Raw genomic sequence first — 19738 nt, 5'->3', positions numbered from 1 at the left:
TGCTGATAAGGACAGACAATACCACAGTCATGTGGTACATAAACAGGGAGGCACGCATTCCTACCCTCTATGCCGGATGGCAATGGATCTATGGAACCTAGCCCTGGATCTCAACATCCAACTGCAGGCCAAATTTGTACCAGGAAAAGAGAATTCACTAGTAGACAGCTTAAGCAGAACTACCACGGATGCTCACGAATGGATACTGCATCCAGACATCTTCAAAATCATAACAAACAAATGGGGAATGCCAGAGATAGACCTGTTCGCCTCCCCACTCAACAACCAACTAAAGAAATTCTGCTCAAGAGTATACCACCCACAAGCCTGGAAGGTGGACTCCCTCTCTTTCAACTGGAATGCCCTAGCAGTGTATGCCTTTCCACCACTTCCATTGATGTACAGAGTACTACTGAAGATCAGAGAGGAACAGCCAAATGTGATACTGATAGCTCCAGACTGGCGAAGGCAGCACTGGTATCCACTGCTGAGAAGCATGTCTCGGACGAACTCATGGCCTCTACACCTATGGCCTCTACTTCTAACGCAGAACAACTTCAAGACACTGCATCCAAACTTGAAAACACTGCAGCTGACTGCCTGGAAAATTGTCTAAAACAAAACCAAAACTGTCTTATCTCAAAGGGTCAAGGACATAATCCTGGAGGCTCGTAGACCCTCCACAAGAAAGACATACTCAGCTAAATGAAAGAGATTCCTCATTTGGAGCGCTTCAAAGGGTACAAATGTCACACTGGCAAACCTAGCACACATCCTAGAATACTTAGCAGAACTGTTCCACAATGGCCTGTCATATTCTTCCATTAAGATCCATGCTTCAGCAATTTCAGCAGAATACAACATGGATCCTCCTATCTTCTCTCACCCTCTCCTCAGACAATTTTTAAGAGGGATCAAAAATGTAAAACCTCCAAGAAAACCCCTGCATGGGATCTCAATTTTGTGCTGGAAAAATTAACACTACCTCCCTTTGAACCAGCAGCATCAGCAGACTTACAGTTCTTATCTTGGAAAACTGCTTTCCTTCTAGCAATCACTTCAGCAAGAAGAGTATCCGAGTTACAGGCGCTAATGGCAGTGCAGCCTTTCCTTATTTTTCACCAGGATAGAGTGTCTCTGAGAACCAATCCTACTTTCATGCCAAAGGTGGTATCCAGGGTATCCTTGAACCAAGCTATTCATTTGCCTACGTTCTTCCCTAACCCACAGAACAGGGGGGAAAAACTACTGCACACCTTGGATGTACACAGACAACTACGCTACTATCTGGACAGAACTAAAGCCAGCAGAAAAACTGACCAACTTCTGGTAGCATATGCAGCTGGAGTGCAAGGAAAAGCAATTTCCAAACAGACAATCTCTAAATGGATAGGAAATTGCATTTGTTTCTGCTACTCTTTTCATGGAAAGACAGCTCCTGAAAATATCAGGCCTCACTCCACAAGAGCCACAGCCACCACTACAGCTTTCCTATGAGGGGTGGCTACCAAAGACATTTTAGAAGCTGCTACTTGGAGCTCCGTGCATACATTTGCCAAGCATTACAATCTACCTTTATACTCCAGATCCCGAACAGGTTTTGCAACTGCAGTTTTACAGGGGATCATAACTACACCATCCTTATCTTAGTACCTCCTCCCCCAGTTTGGACATGGTATTCTACCCATATGTTATGACTGCAGATGCATCCTTGAAGGACATAGTACAGTTTTGAACCTACCATAAATGTAGATGTCCGATAGGTATGCATCTGCAGTCAGGATTACCCACCCGCCTTCCCCTCTGTGGTATTCCTAGGGTGCTTACCCCTCTTTCAGCTAGCTGGGGGAATCTATTATGGTGTATTTGTTTGTATGTGTATATATATATATATATATATATATATATATATATATATATATATATATATATATTGTTTTACTCTATTTGGAATTTTCAATTTTTATCCAAATTTAGCCTTCCTAGAGGGCACCTGGCATCTGGGGCAAGAAACACTGAGGAAAATGGCGTCAGCTGATGCCTTTATACCCCAGCAGCTGTGACGTCGGGGAAAATGCGACATCAGCCGAGGCCAGACCCAGACTTTGGAATCCGGCCGACCGAAGGGCTGCCTGAGGCAGGACAACCCATATGTTATGACTGCAGATGCATACCTATCGGACATCTACATTTGTGGTAGGTACAAAACTGTACTTTATCCCACTCCACAAGGGGGGATCCACATTGGATCCCAGAAACTACCATCCCATCAGTCTGACGAGCCTTACCTGCAAGACCATGGAGCGTATTATCATGGAACTTATAAACAAAGACATTGGCAACCTTCAAACACTGGACCCCACCCAGCTTGGGTTCATGAAGGGCCGATCTTGTCTCCTGAACCTGATTGACTTCTTTGAATCAGTCTCCAGAAACATGGACAAGGGTAAGGTGGTCCACACAGCCTATCTAGACCTTGCCAAGGCCTTTGACACCATCCCCCACTCTGGAATCATAGATAAACTTACTAAGCTGGGCATTAATCCCTACGTCACCCAATGGATTGCTAACTGGCTTACTGATAGAACCCACACTGTAAAAGTAGCTGACTCCAAATCCAGCTCCAGACAAGTGGAGTACCTCAGGGTTCAGTCCTGGGACCGCTCTTGTTTGGCATCTACTTCTCTGATGTACAGGCCAACACTAAGGGACTCTGGCTAACAAAGTTTGCAGATGACTGCAAACTGGGAGCCATTATTGAATCCCCAAATGATGTGGATAGTCTACAAAAGGGCCTTACAGAAACAGATGCTTGGTGCCAGAGCCATGGGCTCAAGCTCAATGCCAAGAAATGTATAGTTATCCCCTTTGGGAAAAAAACATGTACCCATGAATTACCATATAGGTGGCAGTACACTAAACACTGAAAGTGTGATAAGAAACTTGGGGACATAGGTGGACAGTGGTCTAACCTTCAATAACCACATTGCCACAACAGTCAGGAAATCCTTCTATGTGGCACACCTTATCACTAAGGGCTTTTCATCCAGAAAAAAGGAGGTCATTGTCCCACTGTACTCATCCCTCATTACACCCATTATAGAATACAACGCCCCGTTTGGTATGTACCTCTCAAGACATCTGCAACAACTGGAAAGGCCACAGAAATACCTCACTAAAAGAATCACAGGCCTAAAGCAGATGCCCTATGCTGACCGCCTTAAAAAACTCCAGCTATACTCTGTCGCATATCATCTGCTCAGAGGCGATCTCTGCTTAACATACAAGGCCATGTCAAACCCAGAGCTGTTGGGACATGCTACACTTAAAGAAATCCCTATTCCTCAGAGCCACACGCTCCAGGGATCTAAACCTTGTCATCACAATAAACAAAACATGCTGGAGGGATAGGTTCCTGACCCAGAGACTCCCCAGACTGTGGAAGAGATTGCCCATACACGTCAAGCAAAGTGCCTCTTTGGCCCTCTTTAAAAGGAACCTTGACGGATGGGAGAAAGGAAATTCACCCCGGGGATCACATCAGTCGCCCTGCTAGACAGGGGTCCAGGGAAGTAAATAGTGTGGGAGGAAATAGCCACGGAATTGTTATGGCTAGCCTTGTATAGGCCCTAGGGCTGATAGCCTAGTACCAGCCTATGAACCTAGGTGTTGGGGTCAGCGCTGCTGTACTGCTAGTAGTTTGACACACTAGAGTTCAGCACTTGAGGGAGTGACGTTGTTTACTTTGAGGGGTTACAGTTGAATAGTGTTGTACCCTTAAAAGTTGTAGTTTTTCTGCTGATGCAGAGGGAGAGATCCAGTATGTGATGCTGGCACCTTATGTACGAATCTTGTGTCCAAGGGTCAAGAGGAATTCTTAGGCTCTAATGTGCACTCCTCCTTCTGGGGAAAGGGTTAGAGTTTTTTTCTTTGTAGTTATCGTCTGTGGAGGCTAGGATCCCTTAGTTTAGGTGGAAAAATGAAGGCGGTCAAGACAGATCACTTGCAGCAAAAATCTGCATGAGGTAATACAAGTCTATGAATTACCTGGATGTCACTGCACACCTTGCATGGTATGTGAGAATTCATGTATAGTGAATGGTGACATATTTATGAGAGGCCACTATCTCCTGTTTCTGCAGAGACTGTGGTGGTGCACAGGGTGTGGGAGATGATGGACACTGGGGAGAGTATCAGGAAAACAGAAGAGGAGAAAATAACAGGGTGCAGTGATGAATGGTGCTGTGCAGTTTGGTGGTGCTGTGCAGTGATGAATGGTGCTGTGCAGTTTGGTGGTGCCGTGCAGTGATGAATGGTGCTGTGCAGTTTGGTGGTGCTGCGCAGTGATGAATGGTGCTGTGCAGTGATGAATGGTGCTGTACAGTTTGGTGATGCTGTGTATCACTAGGTGTACTGATGGCTTATGCATTGTGCCACTGGGTTTAATAGTGGCTGATGTTGCATAACACCACAGGTGCTGAAATAAGGTTAGGTAAGTTTACTACTGGTTGTTGTGATGGACAGTGCTGCAGAATACTCTTAACACTGTGAGAATGGTTCTTTGTACTGGTGGATGGTAAAGGATGTGCACTCCTGGACGTAGTGATGGACAGTGCTAGGTATAGTGATGGACAATGGTGACAGCACAGTGCTTCATTTACTGCAGTGTAGATGGTATTGTGTAGCTCTAGGTTTCTGGTGGATGGTGAAGGGTACCAGTGACTGAAGTGATTGAACTGCATACTGCTTAATGCTGTACTAGTGGGGGTAATTGGAATGTGTGTGTGGTGTTGTACCATCATTTCACTGTATGCTGATTCTCAGTGTTCAACATTCATATGTAATAATTTTTATTTTTATTTCCTACAGCCCTTATATCATTGGCACCACCAACCAGCCAGTCAAGATGACTCCTAATCATGGTCTTCATCTCAGCTTCAGGTATATAAATATCTTTAGAGGATAAGAATGCAATCAACTACATTAATTTGTGCATTTACTACAAGAATTATTGAGGCAGATGTGAAACTAGTAAGTTGCTTCCTAGTATTTTTCACTGGTGTAACCATGTAATAGTATGTATGTTTGGCTAATGGCAACTTATTGCTAACTGCTGTGTAATGTGGAGTTGCTGATTATTTTTTCCACCCTCATTTTGTGTTGTTTTGTCAGACCTGTTTTAATTTTCTGGAAGTGGGAATGGTTATGCTTGTATGAGTGCAGCTGGCCTGCATCTGGTGTCTAAACTGATTGATAATTACAAGCAGGAATTTTAAAATGGCTTCGTATTGAAACATCGACACTCAAAATGGCAAATGCCTAAAAGCCGAAAAAATACTAAAAACACAGGAGTGAATCTCAAAAATCACTCTTCTTAAAACTTCTTTTGGCAGGGGGCAAAACCTCTGCACCCTGCACACCCCAAAACTTATGTACAGATATATCAACTTTGAGATCGCCATACCTAGGAGAAAAGGGAATATTCTCAGAAATGGCATCTCAGATTTAGTATATTTAAGTCTGTTCTTTCAGCCATTCATTATCTGCCTTTTGTGACCTGCTCTAGCAGGTCCTGATATTTCAAATGGTACCCTTTAAAACACCTACTTCACAAAACTTATAACAATCAGTCTTTTGCCGACTTCACCTAATTCACTGAATATGAATTAACTACAGTGAGCAGTGTGTATGTTCCATTTTAAATAAAGCTGTGTACTTTTTAAACTTCTTATAATATTTTAACTTGGTCAGGTTGTTCCACCTAACTGGACAGCTAGTGGAAAAAAACTGAAATTAATTTTTAAAACATATTTAATAAACTTGACATTTAAAAAAAAAAAAAAATATATATATATATATATATATATAAGCATACATTAATAGAAAAGAAATCAAGGCATAATAGAATTTCTATTATTTTTATGTAGTATACATTTGTTTTTATTTTTAACTGTTTTCATTCACTCCAACATTACATGACCGCTCAATTCCTAACATCCCTTAAACCTCAATCCTATGGTTCCCACAAGTTCCAGTTATTTCTATGTAGTTTGTTCCTCCCCTTTTTTTAAATTCTGTCTCCAATTCATTTACAGTACTCATTCCTTCAGCAACAGATGGTTTACAGTTTTGCTTTCCATTTTCAAGTAATTACTTTTTTTTTGACAGCCACAAGCATTAAACTTCTTAAGAACTTAATAAGTTAGGCAATGTAGATCTTTGTATCCTAGCTCAAAATAATTGTTTTCTTTAGTTGCAGCCATTTTTTCCCAACATTTCTGACAAAGAGCTTTCTAGGGAATTTTTAAAGTCTGCCAACTACATTCCCAAAAACATGTTATAAATTCTCTCTTTCTTTCCCATAATACTTCAAGCATTTGCTATCTGTTCCTGAAGAAGAATTCTCTGAAATATGCTTTTGTAGAAAAATTCTAAACTTTCTGGACTTTGCATACTTGGGAGTCATACATAAGCCACCCTAGTCTTCCTTTGTAATTTGTCTTTCCAGTGTTTTCTAATGTATTCTTATTTATTCTTACAGTTATCATGCAATATTTTGTATGCCCTGCTAATTATCCCTTATTAGCAGCAGCTTCTGTTCTAGATTCAACAAAATCTCTACCAGAGCTGACCTTCAGTTAGCACTCCCTTATTGCTTTCTTTCTGCCATTACTCTGTTTTCATTCACTGACTTATTAATATAAGTACTCCTCTTTTCCTTTGTCCCAGATACTCTGCTGAATAAGCATCCTGAAATCCTTTTTTTATTAAATTCATATGGTCTGTTCTTTCCAAATATGCCTGCTGTAGCATAGCTATTTGCACTTTGCATTTCTTAATATAGTTCACTACACTTTCTTTTGTATATACATGTGAGCCAGTTGACGTTCAAAAATAATATGGAGTGTTACTATTATGGTAGAAATTTATTATTCCCACCTGTTATGTATAAAAACTTTTTTCAAAATGTCTAGTTTCATCTTTTATATTGTATGCATGCACTAATGTTTGGCAGTTTGAGCATTTATACAGCTGTTTCTTGTCATATCCATTTGAACCTATGTCACCTTTTACAAGACTTTTTTTTCTTCTAATGAAAACCCTCAAACCCTAAAAAAAACACACCACCAGAACACCCACAGAACATATTAACTGAATACAAACCCACAAAACTCTGTACATCTTCAAATGATTAAGTTTAACCCTCTTAATAAGAACAGTTGTTTCAGACTGACAGCTATACTCAGAGGCTTTAATTAACCTATAATGAAGGTTATTTGTGCCAAGACAAGACCTGTGCTTCTACTTATGCGAAGTGCAGTCTGTGTCTTATCTGTATTCCTTTCCCATATGTAGAAAACAAACTGAATGCTTTCACAAAGCATTATCTTTTAGCCATTAAAAAAGAGCTCTGCTTTTATTGCTCTTATCAAATTGTCTCCATTGAAACATGAGAACCAGATACACAGTTGCTTTCAGCTACAAGTTTTTTATGTTGCACTGTGAATCATGCATTTGTGAAAGGAAAACTTTTCATTACATTCGGTGTTCTTTTATTTGGTTGCTTCCACTTAAAACTTATCAGACCAAGCCAAGGGCCTTAATACAGTCATTCCTCTATGTAAAAGTAAGAAAAGCTGATCAATTTTATTTGCATCATGCTGTGCATACTTTTATAACCCTTCCTTCAACAACCTAAGATTACAGCCTATTATCTTAAACATGCTTTTATTCAGGCTTTCTTCTCTTTTTATACTGCAGTACCTACATTTCTTAAAACTAAACAAGAAGAAAGAAAGAAAGAAAATGATAAAAGGAGCACCTCTTACATTACTATCCCTATAACACACAACACTAACTGAAAATGCTTTTCTATATAACATGCGGTAAATGTCATATTTTAGAAAAATGCTGTTAAGAACAAAAATTGTTATACTTAGCTACCTCTTTCTATGTTCTTCCCCTCTCAGTAATGTTCTACTATGTTAATAACTTGTATGTGCTTTGGAATCCCCACAAGTTTAACAAAGTAAAAAAAAAAGTTAAATTTTTCCAGGTTTTCTTGTTTTACCATATTTCACAAATGTGATTGATGCTTTCTAATCCCTCATTTATTCATTAATTTCCAAGTTGTTGGTTTTCTTTTTTTTTTTTTGCCTTTCAAGCATTTTCTTTTAGAACATTGGAAAAGATTTCACTGACATAGTCTCTGTATGAGCTTTATTATCAAAATAATAGGAGGCAGAGTCCCCTTCTGTTAGATAGCTCACTTTTTGTTGGACAGATATTTATATTCCTCCTTAGCATGTTCTGCATCAAAACATGACTTTGACCATCCCTAGATACAGCAGCTTGAACCTCACACCTGCCTCTCATCGTTCCCTGATTATTGGAATAAATGTATTCCTCTTCTGCCTGTTGTATAATGAGTAATTATTTTCCACAAACAGTCCAGTGTCTCCACCTTTTAGTACTCTGTACTTCTTCCACAGTTTTTCCAGAATCATCTCCTCCTGTTAGTAAGATTGCATCTTGAGGTCATGGTTGGCTTTTCATGGCCAGGTTTACAGCATACACATGATGTACCCTTTCAGTTAACAACTCATGTTGTGGAATACCAGTCCAGTTGCTTGTTTGTACTTTTATAAGTCTGTTCCTTCCAGTTTCTCTGGTACAGCAGACAATCTCAGGTTTTCTCTACATGATGTGTCCTCTAATGCTACCATTTTTGAAACCTCTCTTCTTGAGCAGTCACCTTTTCTTCATTTCAACCTCTAATTTTTGCAGTTTTATAAGCTCATATGAATATCTATTTAAATCTTCTTCCATTTTACTGGAATATGCTTTTCTAGTGGATTGCTTCCGAGGAGATGACAATATATGAACAATCTCCTATGAAAGCTTTGATTTATGGCCGTCAAGGGAACTGGAGAAACCATGTGGTCAACTTAAGGGAGTGAAGATGGGGTATCCAGGACTGCTGAATGAGAGTATCCAGAATTTAATCCAGTATCCAGGGAAGGGTACTTCGTAAGAGGCCAAAGGAAGGGAAACCACACTTGATGGCAAAGGGAGCAATGAGGAGCACTGTGGCTCAGCAGTGGGCTACTTTCTGTAGAAATGTTACTATCAAAGGCACTCAAGAATAAGTGTAAAGACGCTCTGGGAACCAAGCAAGCACCAGAGTGTCCCTGGTGGACTGTCCCACTGAGAGAACAGTGGTGAAATAGCTGCTGCACTTGGTGTTGGACTGGAAGACAAAATATTGCAACACAGAGTGCCCCAGGGCTGAAAAATCCAAGCTGCTACTTTTGGATTTGGGGACCACTCATGAAGCTCTTGCTGAGGTTGTCAGTCAGAATGTTGGACTTCCTGTAGCAGTTTTGAAGAAAATGGAGGACAAAGCTAAGTCTATGCAAACTGTTAAAGATTTTTTGCAGGTACAGCCACCGAAGTTTAGTAGAAATTGGCCTGCTAAGGGGTGGACATATCCTGCTTATGATTCCCAGTCTAGGGGTAGGTCTAGACGTGGTAGGGGCAGGGCTCAAGGTTCTTTAGGCCTAGAACAGGAGTTCACCTGCTCAGACTTCTCGTGAGGGCAGGGGTCAGTCCTTTCGTAAACAGACCCAATGACCTGCCTTTTCAACTGCCAGTAGATTCTCGTCTGGCAGCTCCTTTGGAAGGACAACTGTCTCTTTTCAAAGGAAATTGGGATTTAATTACTCAAGACAGATGGGTGTTGGACATCATTCTACCAGTCCCTGTGTCAAAAAGGGGCCTAGGATTTTATTCTCACATGTTCCTAGTACCAGAGAAGGGGAACACGTGGAGACTGCTTTTGGATTTATCTCTCCTCAACACTTATCTGGACATTCCCAAGTTTAAGATGTTGACGTTACAACAGCTTTTACCCCTGCTGGGCAAAGATCACTGGATGGTAACTTTAGATCTCAAGGAAGCTTACCTTCATGTGCATATCAGGCTAAGTTACAGGAAGTATCTGCGGTTTCAAGCTGGAGATTCTCATTATCGGTTCTCTGCATTGCCCTTTGGCTTATCTACTACGCCCAGAGTATTCACAAAGGTTCTGGCTCCAGTGATAGCTTACTTCCGGCTACAAGGACTTCAAATCTATCCTTATTTAGACGACTGCCTGATTCTGGCTCAAGAAAAGGAAGACCTTCTACAGCATCTGGAATATCTTATAGCAGTGCTAAGATGCCTAGGGTATTCTGTGAACGAAATAAAGTCCAGTCTAGTACCCTCTCAAGACATGTGCTTTCTGGGTGTGAGACTGAATACAGCAGCCCAGATGGCCTTTTTAACCCCGGACAAACAAAAGAGTCTGTCACTTTACTTCCATCAACTATCTCATCAGTCCGTGCTGACTGCAGAGACAGTCCTTCAAGCATTAGGGTTCATGGCATCTTGTATTCTGGTGCTTCCCAATGCCAAACTGCATATGAGGAAGTTACAATGGTATCTCAAAAATGTATGGACACAGCACTGCCAGGATTTAGACACTGTCATTCAAATAATACCTTGCCTTCAAAGAGTATTTTTGTGGTGGGCTCAGGAATGTCACCTAAACAAGGGACTCTCTGTGACCCGGCCAGAGGCGAGTCAGATTTTACCGACAGATGCCTCAGACATTGCTTGGGGAGCTCATCTAAATGTAAAGTGGATACAAGACAAGTGGCCTGCCAGACTACAGCATCTACATATCAACATAAAGGAGATGTTAGCAGTCCAGTTCGCATTTCTGGCTTTCAAGGAGTTACTTCTTCCAGGGCAGGTGTTGATTCTAACAGACAACACAACTGTCATGTGGTACTTCAACAAACAAGGGGGAACACATTCTTATCCTCTATGCAGGCATGCAATGATTTTATTGGAGACTGCGCTACGCTTGCACCTAACTCTTCAGGCAAGGTTTCTGCCAGGAGCACAGAACTCCTTCGCAGATGTGTTAAGCAGACAAATCATGGATCCCCACAAGTGGAAACTGGATCTTCATGTATTTCAGAAATTGACAGTGTCATGGGGAACTCCAGACATAGATCTGTTCGCTTCTCCACTAAACCACCAGCTGCCACAGTTTTGCACAAAGGGGTTTCATCACACAGCTTGGAAAGTGGATGCTCTGTCTTTCAGTTGGACAAACCTTCATCTGTATGCCTTTCCACCTCTGCCTCTTCTTCCAAAGGTACTGTTAAAGGTCAGACAGGACAGGCCAAGGATGATTTTGATAGCTCCAGATTGGCCTCGGCAACACTGGTACCCTCTACTACGGAGTCTGGTAAAGAAGCCTCCATGGCCTTAACCTTTGATTCCACGTCTGTTATCCCAGCAGGACGGTCATCTGCTCAATGTCAAGCTTCACTCTCTTCCTCTGACGGCCTGGCATATTCTGTGTTGAAACACAGCAGGTCTCAACTTCCTCAACAAGTTTTAAATGTGATTATGGAAGCTAGAAGACCTAGTACAAGGAAAGTGTACGCAGCAAAATGGAAGAGATTTTTATTTTGGAGTAAAGCAAAGAATTTGGAGATTTCTGAGCCTAATTTGAGTATGGCTCTTCAATATCTTACTGAGTTACTGGACAAGGGTCTGTCCTTCTCTTCCATCAAGATTCATGCTGCAGCAATCTCAGCTCACTATGATTGTGACCCACCATTGTTTTCGCATCCCTTGTTCAAGCAGTTTCTTAGAGGGGCTAAGAATATAAGACCCCACGTAGAGCTCCTACTCCTGCTTGGGATCTCAATTTTGTGTTGGAAAAACTTACTCTACAACCTTTTGAGCCTGCGGCTACTGCTGAATTGAAATATTTGTCATGGAAGACTGCTTTGTTGTTGGCTATTACTTCTGCAAGAAGGTTGTCTGAGTTGCAGGCCCTTATGGCAGTCGAGCCCTTTTGATTTTCCATAAGGATAGGGTATCATTACGTACTAATCCTTCCTTTATGCCTAAGGTGGTTTCTAGTGTGGCTTTAAACCAAACTATTCATTTGCCTACCTTTTATGCAGACCCCCAATATAAAGGGGAAAAGATTTTGCATACTTTAGATGTACACAGGCAATTGCGTTATTACTTAAGCAGGACTAAGGATTTTAGGCAGTCTCAGCAGTTGTTTGTTTCTTTTGCTTTGAGTTCAGGGCAAGCCTGTGTCAAAACAAACTATTTCTAGGTGGATTGGCTTTTGCATTGCATTTTGTTATTCCCATCATGGCAAGGAGGTTCCAGCTGGGATTAGGCCTCATTCCACTAGGGCTACTGCCACTTCAACAGCATTTCTGAGGGGGGTGGCAACTAAGGATATTTTGGAAGCAGCTACTTGGAGTTCAGTGCATACTTTCTCTAAGCATTATCACCTTCCTATCTACTCTAAGTCTAGGGCTGGTTTTGCCACAGCTGTTTTGCAAGGCATGTTGTCAGCTCCTGCTTCTTTATGATTTGCCAGCCTCCCTTACCTCTGCTTTGGGATTCTACCCAATAGTAAGGACTGCAGCAATGGAAGTCGAAGAACATAGTACAGTTTTGTACCTACCATAAATGTAGATGTTCGAGGATTCCATTGCTGCAGTCCAATTTACCCTCCCTCCTTCCCCTCTGTGTTTAGGGGTGGTTGTGTAGGTGATTTACCTGCTTATATTTTTGTATATATTGTTCATGTTTTGGTGCAGGTATTTTGGGCCTTGTCTTTTTAGGGTCTTCTGACATCTGGGGCAAGAAAAGACTGAGGATATGACGCCGGTCATGCGCATTAGTACCCTGACGTACTGACGTCAGTCTAATGCGCCCTGACCGACGTCAGCCTTATACTCTGGTATTCGGGCCGACTGGATGCGGACTATACCCAATAGTAAGGACTGCAGCAATGGAATCCTCGAACATCTACATTTATGGTAGGTACAAAACTGTACTTTTTCATTCACTGGCTTATTAATATAAGTACTCCTCTTTTCCTTTGTCCCAGATACTCTGCTGAATAAGCATCCTGAAATCCTTTTTTTATTAAATTCATATGGTCTGTTCTTTCCAAATATGCCTGCTGTAGCATAGCTATTTGCACTTTGCATTTCTTAATATAGTTCACTACACTTTCTTTTGTATATACATGTGAGCCAGTTGACGTTCAAAAATAATATGGAGTGTTACTATTATGGTAGAAATTTATTATTCCCACCTGTTATGTATAAAAACTTTTTTCAAAATGTCTAGTTTCATCTTTTATATTGTATGCATGCACTAATGTTTGGCAGTTTGAGCATTTATACAGCTGTTTCTTGTCATATCCATTTGAACCTATGTCACCTTTTACAAGACTTTTTTTTTCTTCTAATGAAAACCCTCAAACCCTAAAAAAAACACACCACCAGAACACCCACAGAACATATTAACTGAATACAAACCCACAAAACTCTGTACATCTTCAAATGATTAAGTTTAACCCTCTTAATAAGAACAGTTGTTTCAGACTGACAGCTATACTCAGAGGCTTTAATTAACCTATAATGAAGGTTATTTGTGCCAAGACAAGACCTGTGCTTCTACTTATGCGAAGTGCAGTCTGTGTCTTATCTGTATTCCTTTCCCATATGTAGAAAACAAACTGAATGCTTTCACAAAGCATTATCTTTTAGCCATTAAAAAAGAGCTCTGCTTTTATTGCTCTTATCAAATTGTCTCCATTGAAACATGAGAACCAGATACACAGTTGCTTTCAGCTACAAGTTTTTTATGTTGCACTGTGAATCATGCATTTGTGAAAGGAAAACTTTTCATTACATTCGGTGTTCTTTTATTTGGTTGCTTCCACTTAAAACTTATCAGACCAAGCCAAGGGCCTTAATACAGTCATTCCTCTATGTAAAAGTAAGAAAAAGCGTATCAATTTTATTTGCATCATGCTGTGCATACTTTTATAACCCTTCCTTCAACAACCTAAGATTACAGCCTATTATCTTAAACATGCTTTTATTCAGGCTTTCTTCTCTTTTTATACTGCAGTACCTACATTTCTTAAAACTAAACAAGAAGAAAGAAAGAAAGAAAATGATAAAAGGAGCACCTCTTACTTTACTATCCCTATAACACACAACACTAACTGAAAATGCTTTTCTATATAACATGCGGTAAATGTCATATTTTAGAAAAATGCTGTTAAGAACAAAAATTGTTATACTTAGCTACCTCTTTCTATGTTCTTCCCCTCTCAGTAATGTTCTACTAAGTGTTAATAACTTGTATGTGCTTTGGAATCCCCACAAGTTTAACAAAGTAAAAAAAAAAGTTAAATTTTTCCAGGTTTTCTTGTTTTACCATATTTCACAAATGTGATTGATGCTTTCTAATCCCTCATTTATTCATTAATTTCCAAGTTGTTGGTTTTCTTTTTTTTTTTTTGCCTTTCAAGCATTTTCTTTTAGAACATTGGAAAAGATTTCACTGACATAGTCTCTGTATGAGCTTTATTATCAAAATAATAGGAGGCAGAGTCCCCTTCTGTTAGATAGCTCACTTTTTGTTGGACAGATATTTATATTCCCTCCTTAGCATGTTCTGCATCAAAACATGACTTTGACCATCCCTAGATACAGCAGCTTGAACCTCACACCTGCCTCTCATCGTTCCCTGATTATTGGAATAAATGTATTCCTCTTCTGCCTGTTGTATAATGAGTAATTATTTTCCACAAACAGTCCAGTGTCTCCACCTTTTAGTACTCTGTACTTCTTCCACAGTTTTTCCAGAATCATCTCCTCCTGTTAGTAAGATTGCATCTTGAGGTCATGGTTGGCTTTTCATGGCCAGGTTTACAGCATACACATGATGTACCCTTTCAGTTAACAACTCATGTTGTGGAATACCAGTCCAGTTGCTTGTTTGTACTTTTATAAGTCTGTTCCTTCCAGTTTCTCTGGTACAGCAGACAATCTCAGGTTTTCTCTACATGATGTGTCCTCTAATGCTACCATTTTTGAAACCTCTCTTCTTGAGCAGTCACCTTTTCTTCATTTCAACCTCTAATTTTTGCAGTTTTATAAGCTCATATGAATATCTATTTAAATCTTCTTCCATTTTACTGGAATATGCTTTTCTAGTGGATTGCTTCCGAGGAGATGACAATATATGAACAATCTCCTATGAAAGCTTTGATTTATGGCCGTCAAGGGAACTGGAGAAACCATGTGGTCAACTTAAGGGAGTGAAGATGGGGTATCCAGGACTGCTGAATGAGAGTATCCAGAATTTAATCCAGTATCCAGGGAAGGGTACTTCGTAAGAGGCCAAAGGAAGGGAAACCACACTTGATGGCGCAAAAGGGAGCAATGAGGAGCACTGTGGCTCAGCAGTGGGCTGCTTTCTGTAGAAATGTTACTATCAAAGGCACTCAAGAATAAGTGTAAAGACGCTCTGGGAACCAAGCAAGCACCAGAGTGTCCCTGGTGGACTGTCCCAGTGAGAAAACAGTGGTGAAATAGCTGCTGCACTTGGTGTTGGACTGGAAGACAAAAATATTGCAACACAGAGTGCCCCAGGGCTGAAAAATCCAAGCTGCTACTTTTGGATTTGGGGACCACTCATGAAGCTCTTGCTGAGGTTGTCAGTCAGAATGTTGGACTTCCCTGGGATGTGCATTGCCAGCAGAAACCACTGAGAAGATATCACCCACTGCCAAACTCTAATGGCCTCCCAGCAGAGAGGATAGGAATGTGTTCCTCCCTGTTTGAGATACCAGATGGCAGACTGATTTGTCCATCAATATCACAGTCACAACCTGAGAAGGGTTTCCTGAAAAGCCTGCAATGCAAAAAGGACTGCCTTCATCTCCAGAATGTTGATGTGAATGTGGGCCCCTGCTGAAGAACAGGACTCTTGAACCATCCTCCCTTTGAAATGCCCCCCCCCCAACCCAGGAGGTAGGCTTCTGTTTTGACCATGGCTGAGGGAGAAGGGATTGCAGCTGGTTTTCCTTTGATTGCCAAGGGAGACTGCCTTTTGCTATTTGAGTTGGTATACTCCTTCGATATTTCACTTATTTTAACCAGCTCCGAGCATATTTGATATAATTTATCCCCTCTAGATTACTGGATGTCGTGTCTTGCACCACCACTGGAGCTTGAGCTGCTTTTTGCTGTACATCTACGGGATTCTTCCCAACCTGTGTTTTCTCCTCCCCTTTTGTAATTGATTTTCTATCAGGTTCTCTGAATTTCTTCTTTGCTTATGTCTAGGCAGTGTACTTACTGGCTAGTAACTTTACCCAGAAAGATGAATTCAGTGGCTTCCTTTTCTGAGTTTCTGTTTTCACAGTGGGAGAGCTGAAATTAAGCTGTTACTCATTTTGCAGCCATGTGGGAAGTATTTCCTGTGTCCTTTAGTTTGTTTGGTAACCATTATCACACAACAGATGCTTGGGTACTTTCCATTATCCAAAATGGTTAATGTTATGTTGTCCCATCTCACCTTTGTTCTTGCTGGTTGGGTCCGGGGCTGATCCTCGGCTCCAACTCGGCCGATTTACTAGAGCTCAAGAGCTTTTACTGGCTCGAGGCTACCCTTTATCCCAATATGCCTAGCAGCAGCTACCCAGATCTCGTTTGCCACTTGCAATGTCGAGATTGCTACTACTGGCTCAGGCTAAGTATTGTGTGTTTTTTTCTATTTACCACTACTTTATTCTAATATTTAGTGGTTATATTTACTCATTAGAGTGTGTTTCATCCCCTGTTAGTCAAACAACTCTTTCTCTGCTTGTTGTGGTGCTTTTTGACCATCGTTTTTCTCTTAAGGCCTTGCTTTCCTCTTAGAGCCCATATAAGTTAGAGGGTTCTTCCATTTCCTCACCCTTTTTCTGGGATTGCCATTTAAGTTAGAAGCTCTCCCATCAGGGGATTTGCCATTTAAGTTAGAGGCTCTCCCCCTTCTTTCTTCTTCCCTTTAAAAAACAAATAAATAATAATAATAAATATATATTTATATATGGTTCTTCCTTTTGTTGTCAGCCTGTTTGCTGTCACTTGTGTGCTGTTAGAGATAGTTTCTGTTTTTCTCTGTGAATTTTTTCCTGACTAGAGTTACTATGTCTAAAGAGACAAAACCCTCTGGGTTTAAAAAATGCAACTCATGTTGCCAAAAAATCTCCCTTACGGACGGGCACATGAGTTGCGTTTATTGTTTAGGGGCTGTTCACCTGCAGTACTCTTGCTCCATCTGCCACGCTTTCGGTTCTAGAGTCCTGCAAGAGGGGAAAAAATAAGCTTATTTTACTTGGCCTCCTGAAGAACCCTCAAGATTCCTCATTTAAGGGTCCTCAGCCAGCCAAAGTGTCAGAGAAACACTCCAAGCCATCGGTTCCGAGTTTGAAACAGACAGAAATCATTGAAAAGCCTTTGGCTCTGTCAGCTCCCAGTATTGGCTCCGACAAAGCTAAGTCTCCGGTGGCTCCATCTGTGTCTTTGGAGCCAGTCTGGACCCATAAGAGATCAAGGTCTCCTTCTTTGGAGCTGGTACGCTGCACTCCAGAATCTCCTCTGCTGCAATCTGGAGCAGACAGTCACCGGTCCTCTTGGCACTCCTGTCTGTCTTCCAGACTTTCGGATCACAACATGGAGAGAGTGGTCAACAAGCTCCTCAAGTCACAGGCACTTGCTAAATTACTTTTGAGCCCAGCCCATAAGGAATTGGCTCCTTCCACCCTCCCAGCTTCTCCATTGATTCTTCCTCCGACTCTCTTGAGCACGGAGCCAGACTGCATGGAGGTCGTGGTGGTGGAACCATCAGCTCTGGTTTCTTCTCCCTTATCGGTTCCAACAACCACTCCAATCTCCTCGATGTCTCAGTCCGTTGAGAGATCTGGGCAGTGAAGCTCTCTCTCGCCAGCTCCGAGGGGGAAAGTGGCATCGGACTCTTGTCTGATCCTGCTCTCCCTCTGGGAGCTTCTGCGCAGATGAGCTTGGCTCCTACATTGGCCTCAGAGCCATCGCTCCTGGTTCGAAGGAGATCTCAGGGCTCTGCAGAGCCAGCAGCTTCTTCGACTCAGGATCATGGTGCCTTTGAGGTGATGAGCATGCTGTCTCCTGAGACTGCTCCACTCTTGGCTCCATTGGATCCTTCTCCCTCAGTGCCTGTGCCAGGCTTTGTCCCTCTTCCTGTCAAGCGCAGGGAACCGGTGCCCCAGGGTGCCTCACTGGGTGATCCCTCTTCTTCCAAAACCTCCCCCTGAACACTCGGAGGAGGTCCTTCCATGAAGAAATGTAAGAGGAAGCATCTAGACTCCCCTGAGTCTATCACTTCGGATACAGACTTGGATGAGTCGGAAGGGTCCCCCTCTGAGGATGTCTCATTTTCAGACATCTTGGAAATCCTTAGACAGAGGGGTGGCTGGAAGTCCCTAGCCCATTCTGAGGATGAATCTGTCTATCTGGATGCATTTGGTTTCCGACCCTCTACCTCTTGGGTGTCTCACCCTTTCAACCCACTTTTGTCCGTGGTGAGTTGAAAGGCGTGGAGCGCTCCAGAGACCATGGAACCAGTTCTGAGGAGAGCGAACAAATTTATTACAGCTCCGGAAGATAAGTCCTTCCTATCCAAAGGGATCTCTGTTTATGCCATGGTGGTGGCAGCAGCCACCAAGAAGGAACTTGCAGAAACTTCGTCTGTCCATCCACCGAACAAAGAGTGTCGTACGATGGACAGGTATGTGAAGCGTATGTTTTCTTCAGCAACTTTTACTCTGAGGTCACTAAATTACTTGTCACACTTCACACAACTTCAGCGGTATCTCCTGAAGGAGCTAAGAGGTACCCTGCAAGTTGCGAACAGGGCAGCTTCCCAGCTTGCGACCTTGACCTCCATGGTTAACTGCTCCATGAAGCTAATTTTGTATACAGCAGATGGAGCAAGTAGGGCAGCGGGTATTGGAGTAGCTTTACACAGACACTCTTGGATGCGCCTTTGTCAATTTGCTGAACCTTTTAAGTCTTCATTTACCATGTCCTTGTTTGGACCTCAGGAAAGAGACTCTCACCAGGTGTGAACAGGATGGCAAGACTCTCTCTGTCATGAGAGTCTGTTTTTCCACTCCATATAGACCCTATCCTAAACATCAGAAGAGTGGAAATATGTGGTTCTGAAAATCCCAGGGATCTTTGCCTGGCACACGTTTAGATTTTCCCACCAGGGGCAGAGGGGGAAACAACAACGGAAGACGCCACTCTCATAGCAGGGGGGGTCCACAACAGCAGGGCAACAGAGATACTTTGTCTGCTAGGCCCTTCCAGCACTCCTGAAGGGAGGCAGTTGGGGGCAGACTACCACTGTACCCAGCAGCCTGGCACTCTATCATGAGAGAAACGTGGGTACTGTCGATAATATCCAGGGGTTACAAAATTCCCTTTTCTCAGTTTCTCTCAAAAGACAAATGTTCTATCCCAGATGTTCCACCCAGTGTTCAGTGTTATGCAATCCTAGAGGTTCAAAGATTGCTAGAAAAAAAGAGCCATCCAGGAAGTCCCCCACAGAACAAATCGGATCTGGAACTTACTCACGGTTCTTTTTAGTTCCATAGAAGACAGGGGACTTGAGACCAATCTTTGATCTCAACAAGCTAAACCAATCTGTAAAAAGACAAAGTTCTGGATGGTGACACTGCAGTCCATTCTTCCCTTCTTGGGCCAGGACAATTGGATGTGCTCCATAGATCTCCAAGACGCGTACCACCATATAAAAA

General features: G+C 42.0%; 1 protein-coding gene across 3 annotated transcripts in view; it reads left to right on the top strand.

The window, feature by feature from the left end:
- Window positions 1-19738, top strand: part of NAV1 (neuron navigator 1) — a 2383470-nt gene that overhangs the window by 2217622 nt on the left and 146110 nt on the right. For all 3 annotated transcript variants that reach the window (XM_044076515.1, XM_044076516.1, XM_044076517.1), the window contains one exon: window positions 4870-4941. In XM_044076515.1, coding sequence (XP_043932450.1) covers window positions 4870-4941 — 72 coding nt within the window. The remainder of the gene's footprint in view (window positions 1-4869; window positions 4942-19738) is intronic.

This window comes from Protopterus annectens, chromosome 7.part0, assembly GCF_019279795.1.
Source record: "Protopterus annectens isolate FY-2018-M chromosome 7.part0, PAN1.0, whole genome shotgun sequence".
NCBI classification, from domain to species: domain Eukaryota; kingdom Metazoa; phylum Chordata; order Ceratodontiformes; family Protopteridae; genus Protopterus; species Protopterus annectens.
Note: the sequence above shows the minus strand (reverse complement) of the source record. Positions and strands in the feature narration are given on the sequence as shown.